The sequence below is a fragment of the Calliphora vicina genome, chromosome 2 (assembly GCF_958450345.1).
Source record: "Calliphora vicina chromosome 2, idCalVici1.1, whole genome shotgun sequence".
Taxonomy (NCBI): domain Eukaryota; kingdom Metazoa; phylum Arthropoda; class Insecta; order Diptera; family Calliphoridae; genus Calliphora; species Calliphora vicina.
The window spans coordinates 44,879,815-44,898,601 of record NC_088781.1 but is presented as its reverse complement, the minus strand read 5'-3'; the positions used below and the strand labels follow the sequence as shown (position 1 = coordinate 44,898,601).

General features: G+C 32.5%; 1 protein-coding gene across 1 annotated transcript in view; it reads right to left on the bottom strand.

Annotated features, from left to right (window-relative positions):
* Positions 1-1,116: 1,116 nt before the first annotated feature.
* LOC135951083 (lipase 3-like) overlaps positions 1,117-18,787 on the bottom strand; it is an 82,743-nt gene continuing 65,072 nt past the window's right edge. Inside the window, exons 2-6 of the mRNA XM_065500661.1 lie at positions 17,352-17,529; positions 17,049-17,260; positions 16,834-16,983; positions 16,564-16,722; positions 1,117-1,909 (exon numbers count right to left, since the gene is read on the bottom strand). Of these exons, the coding sequence (XP_065356733.1) occupies positions 1,190-1,909; positions 16,564-16,722; positions 16,834-16,983; positions 17,049-17,260; positions 17,352-17,529 (1,419 nt within the window). The 3' untranslated portion in view covers positions 1,117-1,189. The remainder of the gene's footprint in view (positions 1,910-16,563; positions 16,723-16,833; positions 16,984-17,048; positions 17,261-17,351; positions 17,530-18,787) is intronic.

Genomic DNA, 18,787 nt, shown 5'->3' with positions numbered 1-18,787 from the left:
TTAGATGTGTTACAAACGGCATGACAAAATCAATATACCCCCATCTTTTTTGATGGGGGTATAAAAACATTAAATTATTGAGTAGTTCCGCGTATTGAAAATTATTGACTTTTAATAACAATAATTGCTACACTAAGCTAACGATATCTCGGATACTGTACAGTTCTGTACGTAGACAATATGTATGTATATCAAATGAAAGGTATTACAATGGATTATCCAATTCCAGTTGTCTATCTTATCAAGTCTATATTTTAAACAAATAATAGCCTGTTTCACAACAGCGAATGAAAGATTTCGTTCGCATTCTAAGCGAAAGAAATCTAATTCGTTCAAATAAATATAAAATTAGGGAACCAAAATCAGATTTCTTTCGCTTAGAATGCGAACGAAACAGGCTATAAATAACATTACTAAAATATTTTCGATTTATTTAATAATTTTTATTTGCAAAAAAAAACTATTACAATTTTCTTTAAAAAACTAAATTTGTTTACAAACTATTTACAAACTAAACAAAAAATAAAAAAGAAATACAAAAAACAAAAATCTAGATAATTGTTGTGCAATTTCAATCATCTTGAGATTTAAACTGGAACTTAATAAAACTAAATTAGTTTTGTACATGATAAAATAAAAAAAACATAAAATACGATAAAAAAAATAATCAAGATATATAAATAAAATGAATAGAATAAGTAAATAAAAAAATTAAGAACGATGAAATGTAAAGTCAGCTAAAAATAAACTGAAATAAAATGTAAGAGTAAATTTCATGATAAATATATTTTTTTAAGGGAAAATTGAAAGAGTACAAGAAATTTAAAAGTTTGGTAGAAATTTGTCATCACAGTCAATATACATTTTACATTTACATGTCTGTCTCATCATAGATTTTTTTGTAAACTGAAAAAATCAAACTTTTTTAATAATTCTGTTTATAAACGTTAAGGGTATTCACAGATTTGAAATGATTCTTGATGTTTTGGCTAAGTAATATTTTTAAATCACTGTATGTAGCATTTAGTTTATTTTTAAGCCATATTTGGAAATCAACCATATTTTCTTGGCTTATAAACTGTGAATGCCCTTAATTATAATATATGTGTACTTGTATGTCTAGGAAACATAATTATTAAATATTGATTTTTTTTTCGTTAACAAAAAATCACGCTGCCCATTTAAAATTTCACGCAGTTGTCATGACACTTGGCAAGGTTTGTAATTGCTCCGATTGTTGTTGCTGCTGCTGTTGTATGGGCTGCGACTGAGTCTGTTGCTGTTGAACTGCCTGAATATGAGTGGTCGTAGTTATAGTGCGTGCCGTTGTAGTGGCCATTGTGGTGGCCATAATTGGAGCATTAACACTGGCAATTGATAGATTTGGTGGTAGAGGTGGCTGCAACGCAGGCAGTGCAAGTGTATGTTGATTATTTAATAATTCCTGACGTTGTTGTTGTTGCTGCTGCAGCTGCTGTTGCTGCTGTTGTAGATTCGCTGCTAAATTAGCGCTGTGCTTCAATTTGAAATTCTCTACACGTCTTATATTCCGTACCAGACGATTATAGACAAGTGTTTTAACATCAATTGCCCATAGGAAATCCAAATGATTAAACTTTTCCATGGGCACCAAATACTTGTCTATCACTTGTGGCAATTCACGTGCTAAACGATCAACGCCCGTTGTCGACACCAGCATATCGTTCATTGAGTAGTAGAGGGCCACGGGTACTTTGACCTTGTTGAAATCATAATCGGGTGGTGTCATGCGATTGTATTCAAGTTGATTGCGCAAATATCCACGATCAAATTTACGGAAATGTCCCGACTTCATTAGCTGACCGAAGTGCTCAAGCTGTTTGATCGATGCGCCTGAGGGTGTGTGACTCAGCATGACGGGCAACATGGTCTGCAAGAGAAAAGTTTAAAAAACAAACGTAATTAGTTTAGTAATTGCTTTAAGAAATATGGTATTTAGTGCTTATTGATACTTTTAAATACTTAATTTCACTTTATTGCTTATAGTTTTTATACCCCTCACCTTCGTGAGTAGGGTATATATAAGATTGTCATTCCGTAATTTCCACAATATAATTTTCCGACCCTATAAAGTACATATATTCTGGATCCTTATAGAAAGCGTAGTCGATTAAGCCATGTCCGTCTGTCTGTATGTTCAAATCAATTTTCTGAAAATTCCAGATATCTTCGGGATCCAAATCTTCAATAATTCTGTCAGACATGCATTCGAGAAGTTTTCTATTTAAAATCAGCAAAATCGGTCCATAAATGGCTGAGATATGAGGAAAAACCCAAGACAACATCGACTTTTTACCTATTTTTGACCTATATCTGGATTACTAAGTCATTAATATAGACAAAATGGATATCTAATGAGAGTTATTTCAAAGACCTTTGCAATCACGTATATAAGTTAGTTGGATCTACAATGGGTCAAAATCGGAAAAAAATATTTTTTTTCCCCGAATTTTTTTTTCACCAAAAAATTAAAAAAAAATTTTAATTAAAAAAATTAAAAAAAAATTTAAAACAATTCGAAAAAAAGTTCTTCCCAAAAAATTAAAAAAACTACTTTAAAAAAAATTTCAAATTTAAAAAAAAATTTAAAATAACAATTCGAAAAAAAAATTTTCCCAAAAAATTAAAAAAACAACTTTGGAAAAAAATGTTTGTTTACTAAAAATATTTAAAATTTGTATTTTGAAGTATAACTTGGTGAAGGGGGTATAAGATTCGGCACAGCCGAATAAATTTAAAGGGAGAAGATATTAAAATTTAAATAGAAACTGCGGTGTAGTGGTCAATTTACTAACCACCTTTTCTATATGTATATTATTGGCATCTATTGGTATTTTGCTAAACAATTATATTGTTTAGCAAATAGTGTTTATTGTTCATCGAATTCTGTGTTAGTTTGCTATTTCATTTAGTCAGAAAATTTATCATAATTATTTTGAATACCAAACGCCACTGTGGTTAGTAAACTAACCACCCCACTCCACAAAATACCGTGGAATGGGGTCTTTTTATGTTTTGATCTATTTATACCCTACACCACCATAGTGGGGAGGGTATTATGCATTTGTGCAGATGTTTGTTAGAATCACTTTCTGAGTCGATTAAACGATGTCCGTCCGTCCGTCCGTCTGGTTGGCTGGCTGTCCATGTAAACCTTGTGCGCAGAGTACAGGTCGCAATTTTGAAGATATTTCGATAAAATTTGGTACATATTACATTTTCGGCCCAAGGACCAAGCCTATTGAAACTAGCTGAAATCGGTCCATTATTTCACCTATCCCCCATACAAATGTCCTCTCGAAATTGGACTTTATCGGTCATAAATGTTTAATTTATATATGTATCTACACAAATTTCGCTCCAAATAAGTTTTATATATACAAAATTCATGTCACCAAATTTTGTTACGATCGGTCCATAATTAGTCATAGCTCCCATATAGACCCGCTTCCGAAAATCACTTTAACGTGCATAAATCGCTTAAAAATGTTGGTATACACACAAAATTCAACATAGTTAACTTTAATATAGACATAAATCACACGACCTAATTTTATGGTGATCGGTCCATAATTGGTCATAGTTCCCATATAAGGCCCACTTCCGAAAATCACTCAAAAATATAAATTATTGAAATTTTAAAAGAAAAATATTTTTACTCATTTACTTGGTGTAGGATATTATATGGTCGGGCTTGACCGACCATACTTTCTTACTTGTTTTTTCTTGCTTTTTATAATAAACTAACCTTGTGTTAAATTTTATTTGGAAACAGAAGAGGATTTCTGTTTCAAATGGGAAATTTTGATGCTTTAATTTTTTCCTTTAAAAAAACCATTTGTTACGTTTTACACAATACACCGGCAAAAATCTAAACCACAAATCTCTTGCATTAACCCCGACTCCAATTATTTGCCAACAATCAAATTAAATCCATTTGCCCTTGATTACTCAATTGAAATTCATTACTATAATTACAGTCATGAAACGTTAGTGGAACTTCTTGTAATTTAACACATTGTCAGTATAAAGTTAAATTTACAATCCTTTTGGTGGTGACACATGATGATGACAATGACTATGGCCGCAATGATGAGCCAAAGTGATAGACTCAGCAATATGTGGTCACATGTTAATGTATTACTTCCGCCTTTGAGGCCATTGCAATTAAATGGAAATATGTATGAGAATGTATGAGAATTTTCTGCGAGGGAGTTTTGCCAAAGAGCCATAAAGAGTTAGAATTTTATTTGTAGCATAATTAACTATAGAGGTCAAAATACTCGGAAGCTCACGCGACTATGTGATGGCAAAATGTTGCAATACTGTAGGCAGCTCTGATGTTTTTTTTTTTGTCATGTTACCAAAAACTGTGACAAAACAACAAAATTTCCGTTTAACTAAAAGAATACGAAAATTACAACACATGGCCATGTAAACAATTATAAATGTAGTTGCTGTATTGTAGTTGTATGTATATTAGGGTCGCTCTTATTTTGAAATTTTGATATTTTTCGATGTCTCAAGATCTAAAACTGGTATTCTTTGTCTAAAAAAATTTGAGCAAAATCGGATAATGTTAAAAGGTTGCCCATTTTATTTGATTGATTTTAAATGTTGAAAACATTTAAAGACTAGACGATAGTACGCTGGACTATCAATTTGAAGGTTTAGGGTTCGATTCCCACCAGAGACTCTGAAAATTTGTTCTACATATTTCTTTTTTTTAACTTTTTTATGAAAACTTTTCGGTTTTTGGGGGAATTCCTAATTCACCCCCTCTGGATCTTTTGAAGACGATTTTTGTTTTTAATAACTTATTGTCATTTTGAAGGGTACATATTAGGGTATTCGAATTATTCGATTTTTCTCTTGTTCGTATAAAACGAATAATTCGAATAAGAGATATTAACTTGTTCGAATAATTCGAGCACTCGTTTAAAATTAATCGAATTATTCGAATAATTTAAAATTTTTTAATAAAGTAAAGAATGAAGTTTTGACGTCGGTTTTTTAATATTTTATTGTTAAAGAAAAACAAAAAATAACGTAAAAGTTATCAATTCGAGTACAGATATTGTTAGTTCATTAAATAATGAAGATACAATAAATAAAAGATGAAAAAAAAAAATTCAAGTATTGATAATGTTAAAAAACATTCGAAAACAAAGTCCATCATTAAATTTTCAACAGAAATATTCTGATCAGATTAACTACCGAACAATCTACAAACTAATTGACTATCAAACCCTTTAGTTTCCGTTTTGGAGCTATGCTTTAAAAAATTTGAGCTAGTTGGACATGATCCTGAATTCAAATACAATATAAACGTATTAAGAACTTTTTTATGTCGTTCATTAATTCGGGTTTTAAATTGAGTAACTAATTCTTTAGTAAATTAATTATTCACTATTTCTAAATTATTTATAACAAATTGTATTATCAAGCTCTATCAACGTTGCCTGATCTTTGCTTAATAAAGTGGTCTTGGGGAATTACACAATAAAGGGAATCTGTCCAAAGTTTGATATCATTGTCACTAATTTCAAGTCAGAGAGTGTATGATTGACGCATTTATAAATACTCAAAAAGTTTATTACCATGTTAGACAAAGCTGTTCAACGATGTTCAAAATCATGTGTAAGACGAACTCCATGCTTTTCTTGCAACAAAACGTTAGTTTGCAATATTTGTATTTATCATTCGATTTATTAAATATTTTGCAACACTTACATACGCGGTTAATAGCATCACTTATATACATATATTTTAAGATCATGGCTTTCATCTATTTCAATGAAATCATTATAAATGTCGTCCTCAATATCACTTTCGACGACCGTTTCAAAATCACATTCAACTCCACTTTAATCTACGTTAAAATTTTGATTATTAATTTCGATTCTTCTAATATTTCGCCAGCTAAATAACAAATATTTTATTCCGTACCTTTTATTTTTATTGGTTCAAGTAATAAGTTAACAATTTTGAATAGTTATATTTATATATATATTTATTTTAATAAGTTATATTTATAGAAGGAGCTATCGGAACACTCATCTACAGTGATCGAAAGTCCCTTTGTCTTTAGTTATTTGTCGAATTTCAGAGACAATACAATTTTTGTGTGTCATTATTACTTATTTAAATTTGAAATTATGAACAATTTTAAGCATTTTAATAAATTTAAATATATGTATATGAACATTAATTCGTTTTATTCGATTATTCTAAATAAAATTGTTCGAATTATTCGTTATTCGAAAATGGCCATTTTTAAATTGTTCGAATAATTATTCGTAAGAAATTATTCGATTAATCGAACGATCATTAGTCGAATGAATATCCTAGTACATATCTAGAATTTATTCTCACTTAGTTATTGAATATTATACTCTAAACAAAGTTTTTTTCCTCCGAAAATGTCGAATTTTGTGACAACAAAGCGTCATATGCCGGAAGTTTCGGTTCAGCAGTGGTGATTTGGACAAGGAAGACAAAGATCGCCCATGCCAGCCAAAAAAAAGTTGTAAGAGCAAGAATTGGAAGCATTACCCCATAAAGATTATCTTTCAAACTCAACAAGAGCTTGCAAAATCATTGGGAGCTACTCAAGCAGTAATTTCAAAGCGTTTGCGATCAGCAAGATTCATACAAAAGCAGGGAAATTGGGTACCATACGAGACACCTTGAAAGACGATTTTACATGTCCGAAATGATGATTGAATGCTATAAAACAAAATCATTTTTGCACCGTCCTACCAGCCGAATTGACACCAAAGCCATATATCTATGACGTTAAGATAACGCTCTGTATTTGGTGGGAGCAAAAGGGTCCTATCTATTTTGAGCTGCTGAAATCTCGCGAAACCATCAAAGGGAACCATTACCGAATGTAACTGATTCGTTGGAAGCAAGCAATTGCCCAAAAACGGCCAGACATGATGCCGTAATATTCCATCATGACAACGCTTGGCACCTTATGAAATACATGTTAAAAACTATTTGGAAGGTACTGGTTGGGAAGTTTTGCCTTACCCGTCTTAATGTATAGACTGTGCCCCATCCGAATAATATTTGTTTCGTTCGATGCAGAACTCTCTCTCTCTCTGGGATACGCTTCATTTCAGAACATATTATACGAAATTGGCTTGATTCGTTCTTGGCCTCAAAATATGAACAGTTCTTTTGGTGCGGAATCCATGTGTTGAAAAGGGAAAGGTCATAGCCAATTATGGCTAATACTTTGAATAAATTTATATTGTACAAGTGTTTCGAAATAAAAGCTAAAAATTTGAAAAAATTCCGCATTTTTAAAACGTACACCCAATATATGATTTAAGGTTTTAAAAAAATGAATCACTCAATATAATTCTGTACAGTTCAGCCCATAACTGACTTAAAACCCCATAGAATGGCAAAACAAGTGTCGGTACACTTTTTTTTATGCCTTCACCTTCGTGAGAAGGGTATACATATATAAGTTTGTCATTGCGTTTGTAATTCCCACAATATAATTTTCCGACCCTATAAAGTATATATATTCTGGATCCTTATAGGTAGCGGAGTCGATTAAGCCATGTCCGTCTGTCTGTTGAAATCAATTTTCTGAAGTCCCCAGATATCTTCGGGATCCAAATCTTCAATAACCAAAAAGCAATTTTTAGAAAAAAAATTTAAATTTAAAATAACAATTCAAAACATTTTTTTTTCCAAAAAATGAAAAAACAACTTTGAAAAAAAAAATTGTTTACCAAAAAATATTTAAAATTAGTATTTTGAATAATAGTTCGGCTGTGCCGAATATAGCTCTTTTACTTGTTTTTTTTTATCAAATTGTAATGGTTATCGATGCCTGAAAATGTTTCGACATTTTATTTAAACTCTAAACGTTATTCGATTTTGCTAAAATTTTCAGCATTTGATTATTAGATGATAGAGAATAATTACAGACCTTGGAAACAGCGTAAATTGCAAAAGTGAAAAACAAGGGCCAACCTAATGTACATACTTTACATAATGGAGACAATGTTATGTAGATTTTTTAGAGACACGTAAAAACATGAACTTTACTCCAAATATATAGTTACATCCCAGCAAACACAAAGCTGAATGTATGAAGAATTAAGGTTTTTTCATTTAATAATAAATATTTAAGAAAACTTGAAAAACACCTCTGATTACACAGTGCAACAGTCCATCTGGGGGGTGAGAGATTCCAACTTAATGTGAAATTGATGATGGATAGTTCCTTTAGTATTAATCAAGCTTAGCCTTCATATGAGTGATGTTTTTTCCGCAAAAAATATTGCTTACTGAACAGACGAAATTCACGTTATTCTAACTTCTTGTAAAGTCACGAGGTAGTCTCATATTGTTCAAATTTCGATAACAGTCAACTGATAGATGCCTGCTGACGGGAGCAGTGTTGCTCTTATATTTAACAGGCCGGAAATTCAAAAAGTCACCGACTTATGTCACACTCTCGAATTTTTTCTTGTCTTTATGTTAGTTTGCTTAGCTTTTCAGATATAACTCAAGAACCATTGATGATTTCTCATTTAATTTTTCAGCAAAAATGTAGCTTAAATAAAATCTAAGACTTAAATAAATAATTACATGTAAAAAATCAAGTTTAATTCAAATATTCCCAATTGTAGATCAAACATCCCTATTTGCTGGGATATAGCTGTGTATATGCTCATAAACCTAACGGCGTTGTATGTCAAAATTTTGCGACATGATGCCCTTCCGGTGTTTTGTTGTTACAGTTGTTTTAGAGTTTTATTTTGTATACCCCTCCTTCTCTTGGAACAACATGACCCACCCATTCCCATATATAGTCAGTCCGTTTGTGTGTGTGAGTGTTTAAACAAATAGGAAGCCAACAAATTTGTGTATTTTTATGTTTAGTTTTTAGTTTGGCTTATGGAATACCACATATGCCACATGACATGACACTCTCACTACCATTTAATATGTCATATTGTTCATTTATTTATGTATGTCGCTCAAACAAACATATGTATTTAAATTTATGTACAGTGTGGGTTAAAACATTTTAAAATAAAATTGTTTTTTATAATGTTGTAAATATTTCGGTGAAATTAAAATCTACTTCAAAATTTCGTGTCTGTGGTAACATTTTCAATGGCGCTCAATGGATTGAAAGCATAGATAGATGATTTATAAATCAATATACATGCTATAGTCCAGCTTATGTTGCTATATTCGGGAAAATCGGCTCACAACTGCCTGCGATATGTGGCATCATATAGCCAATGTGTTTACGACGTTGGTAGCCTTTTGCCAGGAACATTCAGTGTGTTGTTTAAAATTTAATCGGTTATCGATCATCACACCCAGATATTTGATGGCTTCCGCGGAGACAATTTCACTTCTTCGTACTTGTATCCTCTTTTGCTCTCCTGCAGATCTGCCAGTTTCAAGTTCGTAAATTCTAGCCAGATATTCCGGCACGTTCAGTTTCTGCAGCGATAGGATTATATTGTTCCATATTTCTGTGTTGAAAGCATTATTGATATACAATGTAACTATAGCTCAGCAATTTCTTGCACTCCCTCCCGCATTCTCTACTACCAGATTCATGGCATCAATTATTGACCTTGCTTTCCGGAATCCGAATTGCTTCTGTGAGATATCCGCGTCATATTTTACAGCAGGAATTGAACCCGCAACGCCCTAAACTCACAGACTACCACAGTACAATTAATTAGCCAACCAGGGCACTCAAAATTTACTATAATTTAGGAAGTTTATTGCAAAATGTCAGATAAGTCACCTAAGAATCGATCGAAGAATTTCTTACCCTCAATTCTGCAAAGTCAAAGTCTATTAATTGTTGGGTTTCGATTTATGGTCCTTCGAACCGTAACAGACTATTATTTCTTGAAAAATTCCTAACTAATGCTAATTCATTTCAAATTTCGTTTATTAGAATGAAATTAAATTCTTTTGAAATTTGAGATAAAGGTGGGTGAATACGAACAAGCCTCGTATTCAGTATTACTTTACTAGTCAACGGCGTTCGTGTTAAAAAGATCTGATGACATTATTGTCTCATACATTTGTCCTCAATAGAATATTATTGCTGACATTTCTTGAAAATATGAGAAAATTTTGGAGTATCATGTTGGCTTTTGTATAAATATATTTCGGAAAGTGATTAGGATATGTGAAATTTGTAGATCATTCTTTTTTAATGTTTTTTTTCATTGAGTGATTATTTAAGAACTGTCCTAACCAGGATTTTCTCAGTACAGCAAAAAATTAAATGCAATTATATTGTGTAGTATCGATTCCTGGTCCTCGAAAATTACTATAATTGCATGTAGCTCTTGCTAATTCATTTGTGATCGTCCCATTTTCAAATTTTATTTATTGCAATAAAATATAATTCCTTTGAAGTTTGACAAATTTGTGTTGGATATATGTTATATTTTCTCTCGTTTTAACATACTTTTCTCCACAACTATTATATGATTTAAGTTAAGTACTTAACTATGTTTAAAAGTTAAATATTCATAGCTTATCACTGAATGTTTACTTTTCGACCTTTTTAACAGACACTGTACTTTCGTATATCTTTCTATTTTTGCCTGGTAATTGTCAATGTTCATTGTTGTAAGGAGTGAGATCGAAAAATTCTTAACATACATATATGTTTATAAAAAAGAAACCACTAAACTTACAGCTTTAATTTTTTTTTTATTTGATTGAAATTATTATTACAATTTACAAAAAAAATTATTTTTATAGTTTTAATCACTAGTGATGAAATTTTGAACCTTTTTCGGAAACCCTTCCATTAACGTTTTTATAGTGCTTTCTGTCACTTTGCTCGAACATGTAGTCCATCTCCGTTTAAAATCTACCACACTTTTGGACACCTTTTTTGTACTCTTCAATTCTCTTTTAACAAGAGCCCAATATCTCTCCACTGGCCTTAGCTCCGGGCAGTTTGGAGGATTTGCCTCTCTTGGTACAAATACCACATTATTGTTCTTGTACCACTCAAGGGCTTGTTTGCCATAGTGACAGGATGCCAAGTCAGGCCAAAAATAAGTGGACACATTATGAAGTCTTATGAATGGAAGCAGTCTTTTTTGTAAACATTCCTTGATGTAAATTTCGGTATTTATAGAGCCCGTTGTAACAAATGAGTGGCTTCTTTTGCCGCAACTGCATATTGCTTGCCATACCAAGAACTTTCTGGGAAATTTTGTCTGCTTTTGGGTCCTAAACTTTTCTTCAACATTCCCTCGAGCATCAGCAACATAAAATTTTTGACCTGGAAGTTGCGAAAAATCTGCCAGAACATACGTTTCGTCATCCATTATGCAGCAAGAATATTTTTTTATAAAACTTGACTTCAATTTCCGTGCTCTGTTTTTGGCCTCTAAATTTTTAGTAGCGTTCCTGTCAGGAACTTTTTGAGCCTTGTATGTTTTTAAACCTGCATTAGCTTTAACTTTTCGTACCAAATAGTCCGAGCACTGAGCTAACCGGGCTGCTTTCCTACCGGATGTGTTGGGAGCTCTTTTGAAAATGCGTTCTATTTTTTTGGCTTTAGAAACATCATGTGGACCATTCCTTCTACCTGAACCAGGTTTTCTATCAACTGACAAGTTCTCCCGGTACTGTTTAATAACATTGGAAACAGTTTGACGGCAGACCTTTGTATGCTTGGCCAACTTTTTGTAAGACCAAGTTGGGTTTTGTTGAAAATATTTAATAATTTCAGTACGCACTTTTTTCTGGTCACTCATTTTAATCAGATTAACAAAAAAATTAATATAATTGACATTACACATAATAACTGACATGTTTTTCAAAGGTAACTTGATCAAAAAAAAATTCAAATAATACTTGGGTTAAAAAATGTAATGAAAAACGTGTGTTAAGAATTTTTCGATCTCACTCCTTATATGAGTAGTTTAATTTTGCTATTTTTATTGTTTTTAAGTTGAGGTTTTGTATAAAGTGTTTCTGCTTCTGTTATTGTTGCTGTAATATTTATGACATAATTGAGACATTATTATTATTAAATTGGTCTACTTAATAGTTTTTGGTGCCTTAAATGTTATTGAGTAAAGTGTATGTAAAATTGAAAACTAAAATCAAAATAAACATGTAAGAGAGCTACGTAAGTAGATATACACAATATGTATTAGACAGGGTCGCATTTAAATTAAATTTGGCCACGACTGTATATATATAGATCTTAAATATTGCATTGCTTGAGCACCAATATAATATAATAAAATCAGATAATTATTTCCGATCATATTTAGCGAAAACAAGGGCAAATGTGCTTATCCTTGAGGGTATCGAACACTATTTATTCATTAGAATTTCATTGCAGTGTTGTATTTTTTATGAACTGGTTTACTTTATCCTCCTATTTATACCCTACACCACCATAGTAGGGAGTGTATAATGCGTTTGTGCAGATGTTTGTAACGCCCAAAAAAAGTATACCGATCGACTTAGAATCACTTTCTGAGTCGATTAAACGATGACCGTCTGGCTGGCTGGATGACCTTGTAAACCCTGTGCGCAAAGTACAGGTCGCAATTTTGAAGATATTTCGATCAAGTTTAGTACATTGAATTTTTTCGGCCAAAGGACCAAGCTTATTGAAACTGGCTGATATCGGACCATTATTTCAGCTAGCACCCATACAAATGTCCTCCCGAAATTGGACTTTATCGGTCACAAATGTTTAATTTATGTATTTATCTCCACAAATTTCGCTCCAAATGAGTTTTATATATACGAAATTCATATCACTAAATTTTGTTACCATCGGTCCATAATTAGCCATAGCTACAATATAGACCCGCTTCCTTAAATCACTTTAACGTACATAAATGTCTTAAAAATGTTGGTATATATACAAAATTCACCATAAATAACTTTCACATAGACATCAATCACACGACCTAATTTTATGGTGATCGGACCATAATTGGTCAAATCTCCCATATAAGACCCACTTCCGAAAATTACTCACAAATTTTTAATTATTGATATTGTAAAAGAATGAGCATACTTCTTACTTGTTTTATATTAAACACGTTTTTCCATTTATAGTTAATTGGCTTAGCGAATGAAACAATTTTTCATTAACAAAAATCTATGGATGACGTTAACCAGCCGAGTGCTTGTAATTGGTTGCTCAAAGACTAAAAGTTAGTTGATGGAACAAAAATGTCGAGGTAATGCAGATAAACAGTTATCTAGAAAACTTTACAATATCGCCTGCACTATCGATTAGGTTAAGAACCTACTCCACTTAGATATTTCAAGTTTGACATGGTGTTCATATAAAAGTGTTCGTGTCTAATTCGACATTGGCTCAGATAATGTTGCTGCTATTCGTCCTCTCCCTCACGGGCTCTACTGATATAGATCGTATTGTGTATAGAATATTTAGGTTCAGAAACTCCCTTATCCTCTTTAGGTATGGGTTTCCCTATTTAATGTCGGTAGTTCTGTTGACTGAAGAGTTCTGCTAGTTTTTGAGTTTAAACGTATGAAAATTTGACATTTGCCAGGGTAATGGTTTCCATACATAATCATATCCTGGATAGTTTGTAAGTCTTTTGGTATCCGAGAATTTCGCAATTGGAGAAACAGTTTATTTAATTCTATCATTGTTAAATAATCCGAGATTTAATATTATCGTTGCTTAGGTATAGAAGCCTCTTCACTTCCGGTAAAACAAAAGAGTTTCAGTTTTGCTGTCAATGCTCTCCAACCATTTAATACACTAAATATTCACCAAAGTAGAAGTTCCCGTTCGATCGCGACTTCAGTTAACTGTCCGATTTGTCCTAAACAGGCTACGAATTGCATAGGTGGAAAATTCTAGATTGTTGTTTAGTTTCGTCAGATGGTAACATATTTTACATATCCTCAGACTAAGTCATATTACGACCTAGTATTTAGCACACATCAGCGCTGTTGTTCGTACAAATCAATCGATTTTTAACAACCTGGGCGAAGTAGGACAACAATTCGATTCTGTCAACCAGCAGAACTCGGGATAATGATTCATCTCCTTCGTTAATTAATTTATCCAGGATATATCTCTGCCCGTACTTTACGCCCTAACGATTTCATAAGGGTATAAGACAAAATGATACTTGATTATTCTGCACTGTTCTTCAGGGGGAAATTAGTGCTATAAAACATGCATCAAATTTGATGAGGTATTATCAAATGTCTGATGATATATGTATATTTACAGATGGCAATGCTGCCTTTAACCGATTAGCGATTGTGTTTACAACATCTAGGTTAACCGAGGAAAGCCTAGTATCCCTAAATGAGAAGACGAGACATTCTAGGATAACTCTTATATGGTGTGGAAATGAGGGCAATTGTGTAGCACATGAATTGGCAAATAATGTTGCGATGATGGGTGAGAAGGCGATCGATCTTTTTTCTCGTATTTCCCTTGCAAAATGTAAGATGGTTGTACAGAAGAGACAATATGAGACTGCACTGAACAGGTGGACTAATGAATCCACCTGTGTTATCGTGAGATCGACCGTATATGATGCCGGCAGGACGAATCTACTCATGGAATTCCTTCGTTAGCAAAAATAAAGCTAATTGTTTCCTTTATTACAGGACACTGTATAATAGGGTCACTTTTTAGTATGAAAAAGTGGAATATTTTTGATGGACGGAGTTTTAAAGTGGCAAATTTTTGAATATAATTGAGATATTGACTTTGTAAGACCAAAAATTAATTTATCTAAACAATAAAATATAACTCGGAATAAATGTGGATCAAACTGTTCCTAAAATTTGCAATCCTATTCAAATTTTGAAACAAATTTTAGTTTTAGAATCTCAATGAATATGCAATATGTAATAAAATCTTTATTTATTAACAAAACTCAATGAAATTTTCAACGTTTTTTAAAATTGTCATTCTAAATAACAAATTGTAAAAAAACTTGTCAAATGGAATCCCGCAATTCCTAAAAAATTTGACCGAAAATCCCAAAAATGGTATTTTGTACAATTTTGCCCATAGGATCTACATTTCTTTTGGAGCTGGGAAAATACTTTGGGGACAAATAGGGAACATATCAGGGTTTCCAGAGCTGCTTCCCGTTTTTAGACCCCAGTTTTAGGATTTTAGAACATGTGGCCCAAAATTTTTATAAAATATAGGTCACATTCCGAAGGGTGTAGGGGCGACTCGAAAAATAGGACATGTTTTTTATACCAAGATGTTCTTCGTAAAGATACCTTATAGAAAAATATAAAATTGTTATATGTTCTTAAAGAAAGTTTATTTTTAATAAAAAAAGAGTTAAGTCACCTTTTCGCCCAAAAAAGAAAAAAAATCAACTATTTTTTGAGTATTTAAATTGAAAATCGTTTATTTTTGGATCCATAATTGATATTGCTCTGAAATCTTTTGTAAGTAATTTAGTTCTCTAACTAACAAAAAAAATTCGAGTCCTCCTGGATCATTTGTAGGGCCCATTTTAATAACTTAAACTCGAATTCTCCATGGCTACGCCCTTGTCAAATTTTAGCCCGACCGGACCAGCCGTTTAGAAATGCCAGATTTATTTCCAAAAAAAAATTGATTCCGCCCCACTGTGTACTGTAGAAGCTGACGAAATGAAAAAGAGGAACTTGAGGGAACGTATCCTCGGAACTCCTTTCCTATCGTGTTTAGATGAGTTATCAACGATGAATCTAAGATGCATCCACTCCTTCACCTTGAAAACAATGGACGTATTGTAAATATTCTGCTGTTTTTTACTTAGATATCACAATGGGATCAGTTTGGAATGGTCCCAAGTGACCTGCTTGACGGGTGGCTGCCCATCGAGCCTAACCTAACCTAAGTTCCATTTGTTTACCCATTTTATAAATGGTAGCGTTTTGAAACGTAAGAAATTTGTGTTGATACTTGAATACTTTGCATATGTTTTTTAATATTTGTCGTTTCGTTTTATAGTATGAGAATCTCAAAAATATCTATCTACAGTTGGAAGTTTTGGTACGACAAAATGTACGGGCACGGTTAGAATTAAGAACGTCAAATATTAAACTGCGGGAATCACACTTCGTGTTACTATATCTCAAATAAGCAGTATCCCTGGTATTATTTTAGCACTTTGGTCTAAGAAAGCTTTCTTCAAAATGTGTACAACCAAATAATTATGGTTGTACTACTATATTTATTTATATTTTCCAGGAAATACTTAAAAATAATTTCTAAATTGTATTCTTTTGTTAAAACAATTTCTCCTCAACAATACTCTAAAAATCAAAATATTCTTATTGTTTCTAAACAAACACCTCATGGAAACACCTACTAAAAATATTTATAGCACCTCCTGCAGCAAATTTCTTTAAGCCCACTTGAAATAATGAAACATTTCCACTTATAACTACTGTCCACAAACAAATGCCATCATCATTCAACGTGAACGTGAATGTTAATGTGTGACGGACGATACAAACCTTATTCAATTGTTCAGAATTATAGCCGGCAACCAAGAAGAGAATGTTGGAACATACATCCTGTGTCATGGCATTGTCGTGACACACCACCTGGCTGTGGTCAACAAGAAATTTTGTATTTGGCATAAATTCCGTGATGCGTAACATGCGTGTGGCAGCCTGCAATGAATGAAACAACAACGTTTTAAATGAAAATCCCAACAAAAGTGGATTCCAGGAAAGGAACAGAAACAACAAAAAAAAAAAACACGAAAATAAATTGAAACTTACCGTTAGGAAATCTAAAAATAATACCAGAGTGCGGAAGAGGGGACTCTTCATGTCATGTATGTAGGCAATGGGCGCTAAAGCATGCATGGAAAGTATTTTTTGCGTATACTGGGGTTGCTCCGAGCACAAAACCCAAAATACAGCAGTACCCTAAAGATGATGGAAAAACGTATAAAAAAAATAAATGAAATTTTAGATTAAATAGTTAAACCCACCTGTGAATGTCCCACATAGTGCAGTTGATCATAGCCGGTCTTGGCTAAAATATAATCAATATTCGCTGGCAAATCATACTTGCCCATTTCATGAAATGTAAAATCCCAAAATTCCATATAATCACTATTAAGGCTGGTGTGATTTTTCGAATAACGATTGCCACGTGCATTACCCATCCATACATCGTAGCCCAAATCTGATAACATGTAACCTAAATGCAATGACATGGTTGAAGGTAACTGATTTATAGCCAAACATTCTTTTTTCTTTAAGGTTTTATTTTCTTTAGTTTTGTTACTTACCCAAACCTGACTTGGGACCCATTAACACCCACGTGGCTGAGGTATCTAAGATGCCATGCATTAGCAGCACTGGTTGTGCTCCTTTCTTTGGTATGCGATGCATTTCCAGTATATAACCATCCTTGGTTACCACTGTATGCGTTTCGGAGGGATAGCCATATTTGCGTATTAATTTGGGCTAAAAGTAGAAATGAAAAACGAACAAAAAAATATTAGATATTGAGTTAGAGTGATAGAATAGTACGTGAGAATTTGTTATTTATGGAAATTGTTGTAAAAGTTGTAGGTTTTAGTTTTTTAATCAGTGTTTCCCTTAAGGTATAAGCAAACAGTGAAAGTTGAAGATAAAGGACAAATTTATAAAGTTGCTTATTTGGTTTAAACTTTCATATACTCGTAGAAAGATCTTGATATTTCTTTAAAAGTGATCCTGAGCTCTTTTGTTATTTGCTTGTAAGGCCAGCGAATTTTTCAATATTTTCAAAGTTTTAGAATGAATTTTCAAGAGTATTACCCAACAAATGTCCTTTTTTGTCCTTTTTTACGCTGTAGAACCCATTGATTCTACTTGAGGGATATCAGATGAAATCATAAAGTTCCAGTCTGATATCTTCTGATATTCTGAAATTATTTCAGATATCAAGTGGCCTTATTTGGTTTAAACTTAATCTTCATATACTTTAAAAAAGATTTTTTAAACCCTTGATCTTTCTTTAGAAGTGATCTGTGAGCTCTTTTAATATTTGCTTGTAATGACAGGGAAATTTTCAATATTTCAGATAGTTTCATAATTGACAATGTTTTAAAAAGAATTTTCAAGTTCATTACCCAACCAATATCCTTTTTGGTCAATGTTTCCGGGAACCCTGTGAAAAACATTGTTTTCATTTGTGGAATATAAGATGAAATCATAAAATTGCAGTCTGATATCCCCAGATATTCAATATGTTCGACGACTTTCCTTATCGTCATTACTATTTAGATCTGAAATAATTTCCGCGATCAATTGGCCTATGAGTACGGTATTCAAATCCCTGTTTGATATTCCTTAATATTCAATATGTTCCACAACTTTCCACATCTAAATTTAAGATCGAATTCGGTCTTGTCAATTTCTATTACGCAAGGAAATACTCTACACAGGTCAGACGCGGCTCCAGGGAGATGAAATACTAATCCCAATTCAAAACCGAAAAGTTTCCATATTAAAAGGCAAAAACAGCAAAATGTAAAACAAATTTGAATTTATACAACACCACCCCTCCACCCACTAAAATGCTTGACCTAGATCCGCGCCTGACACAGGTCCGCACTCCTATAGCGAATGGTGATCTATTGCATTCCTTGTTTGGTGTTATTTAGAGTTGTATAGACATGCTAGATTTTTTTCGCAAATTCTTAAATTACTTTTTCCTTATATATTAAAACTTATGGCT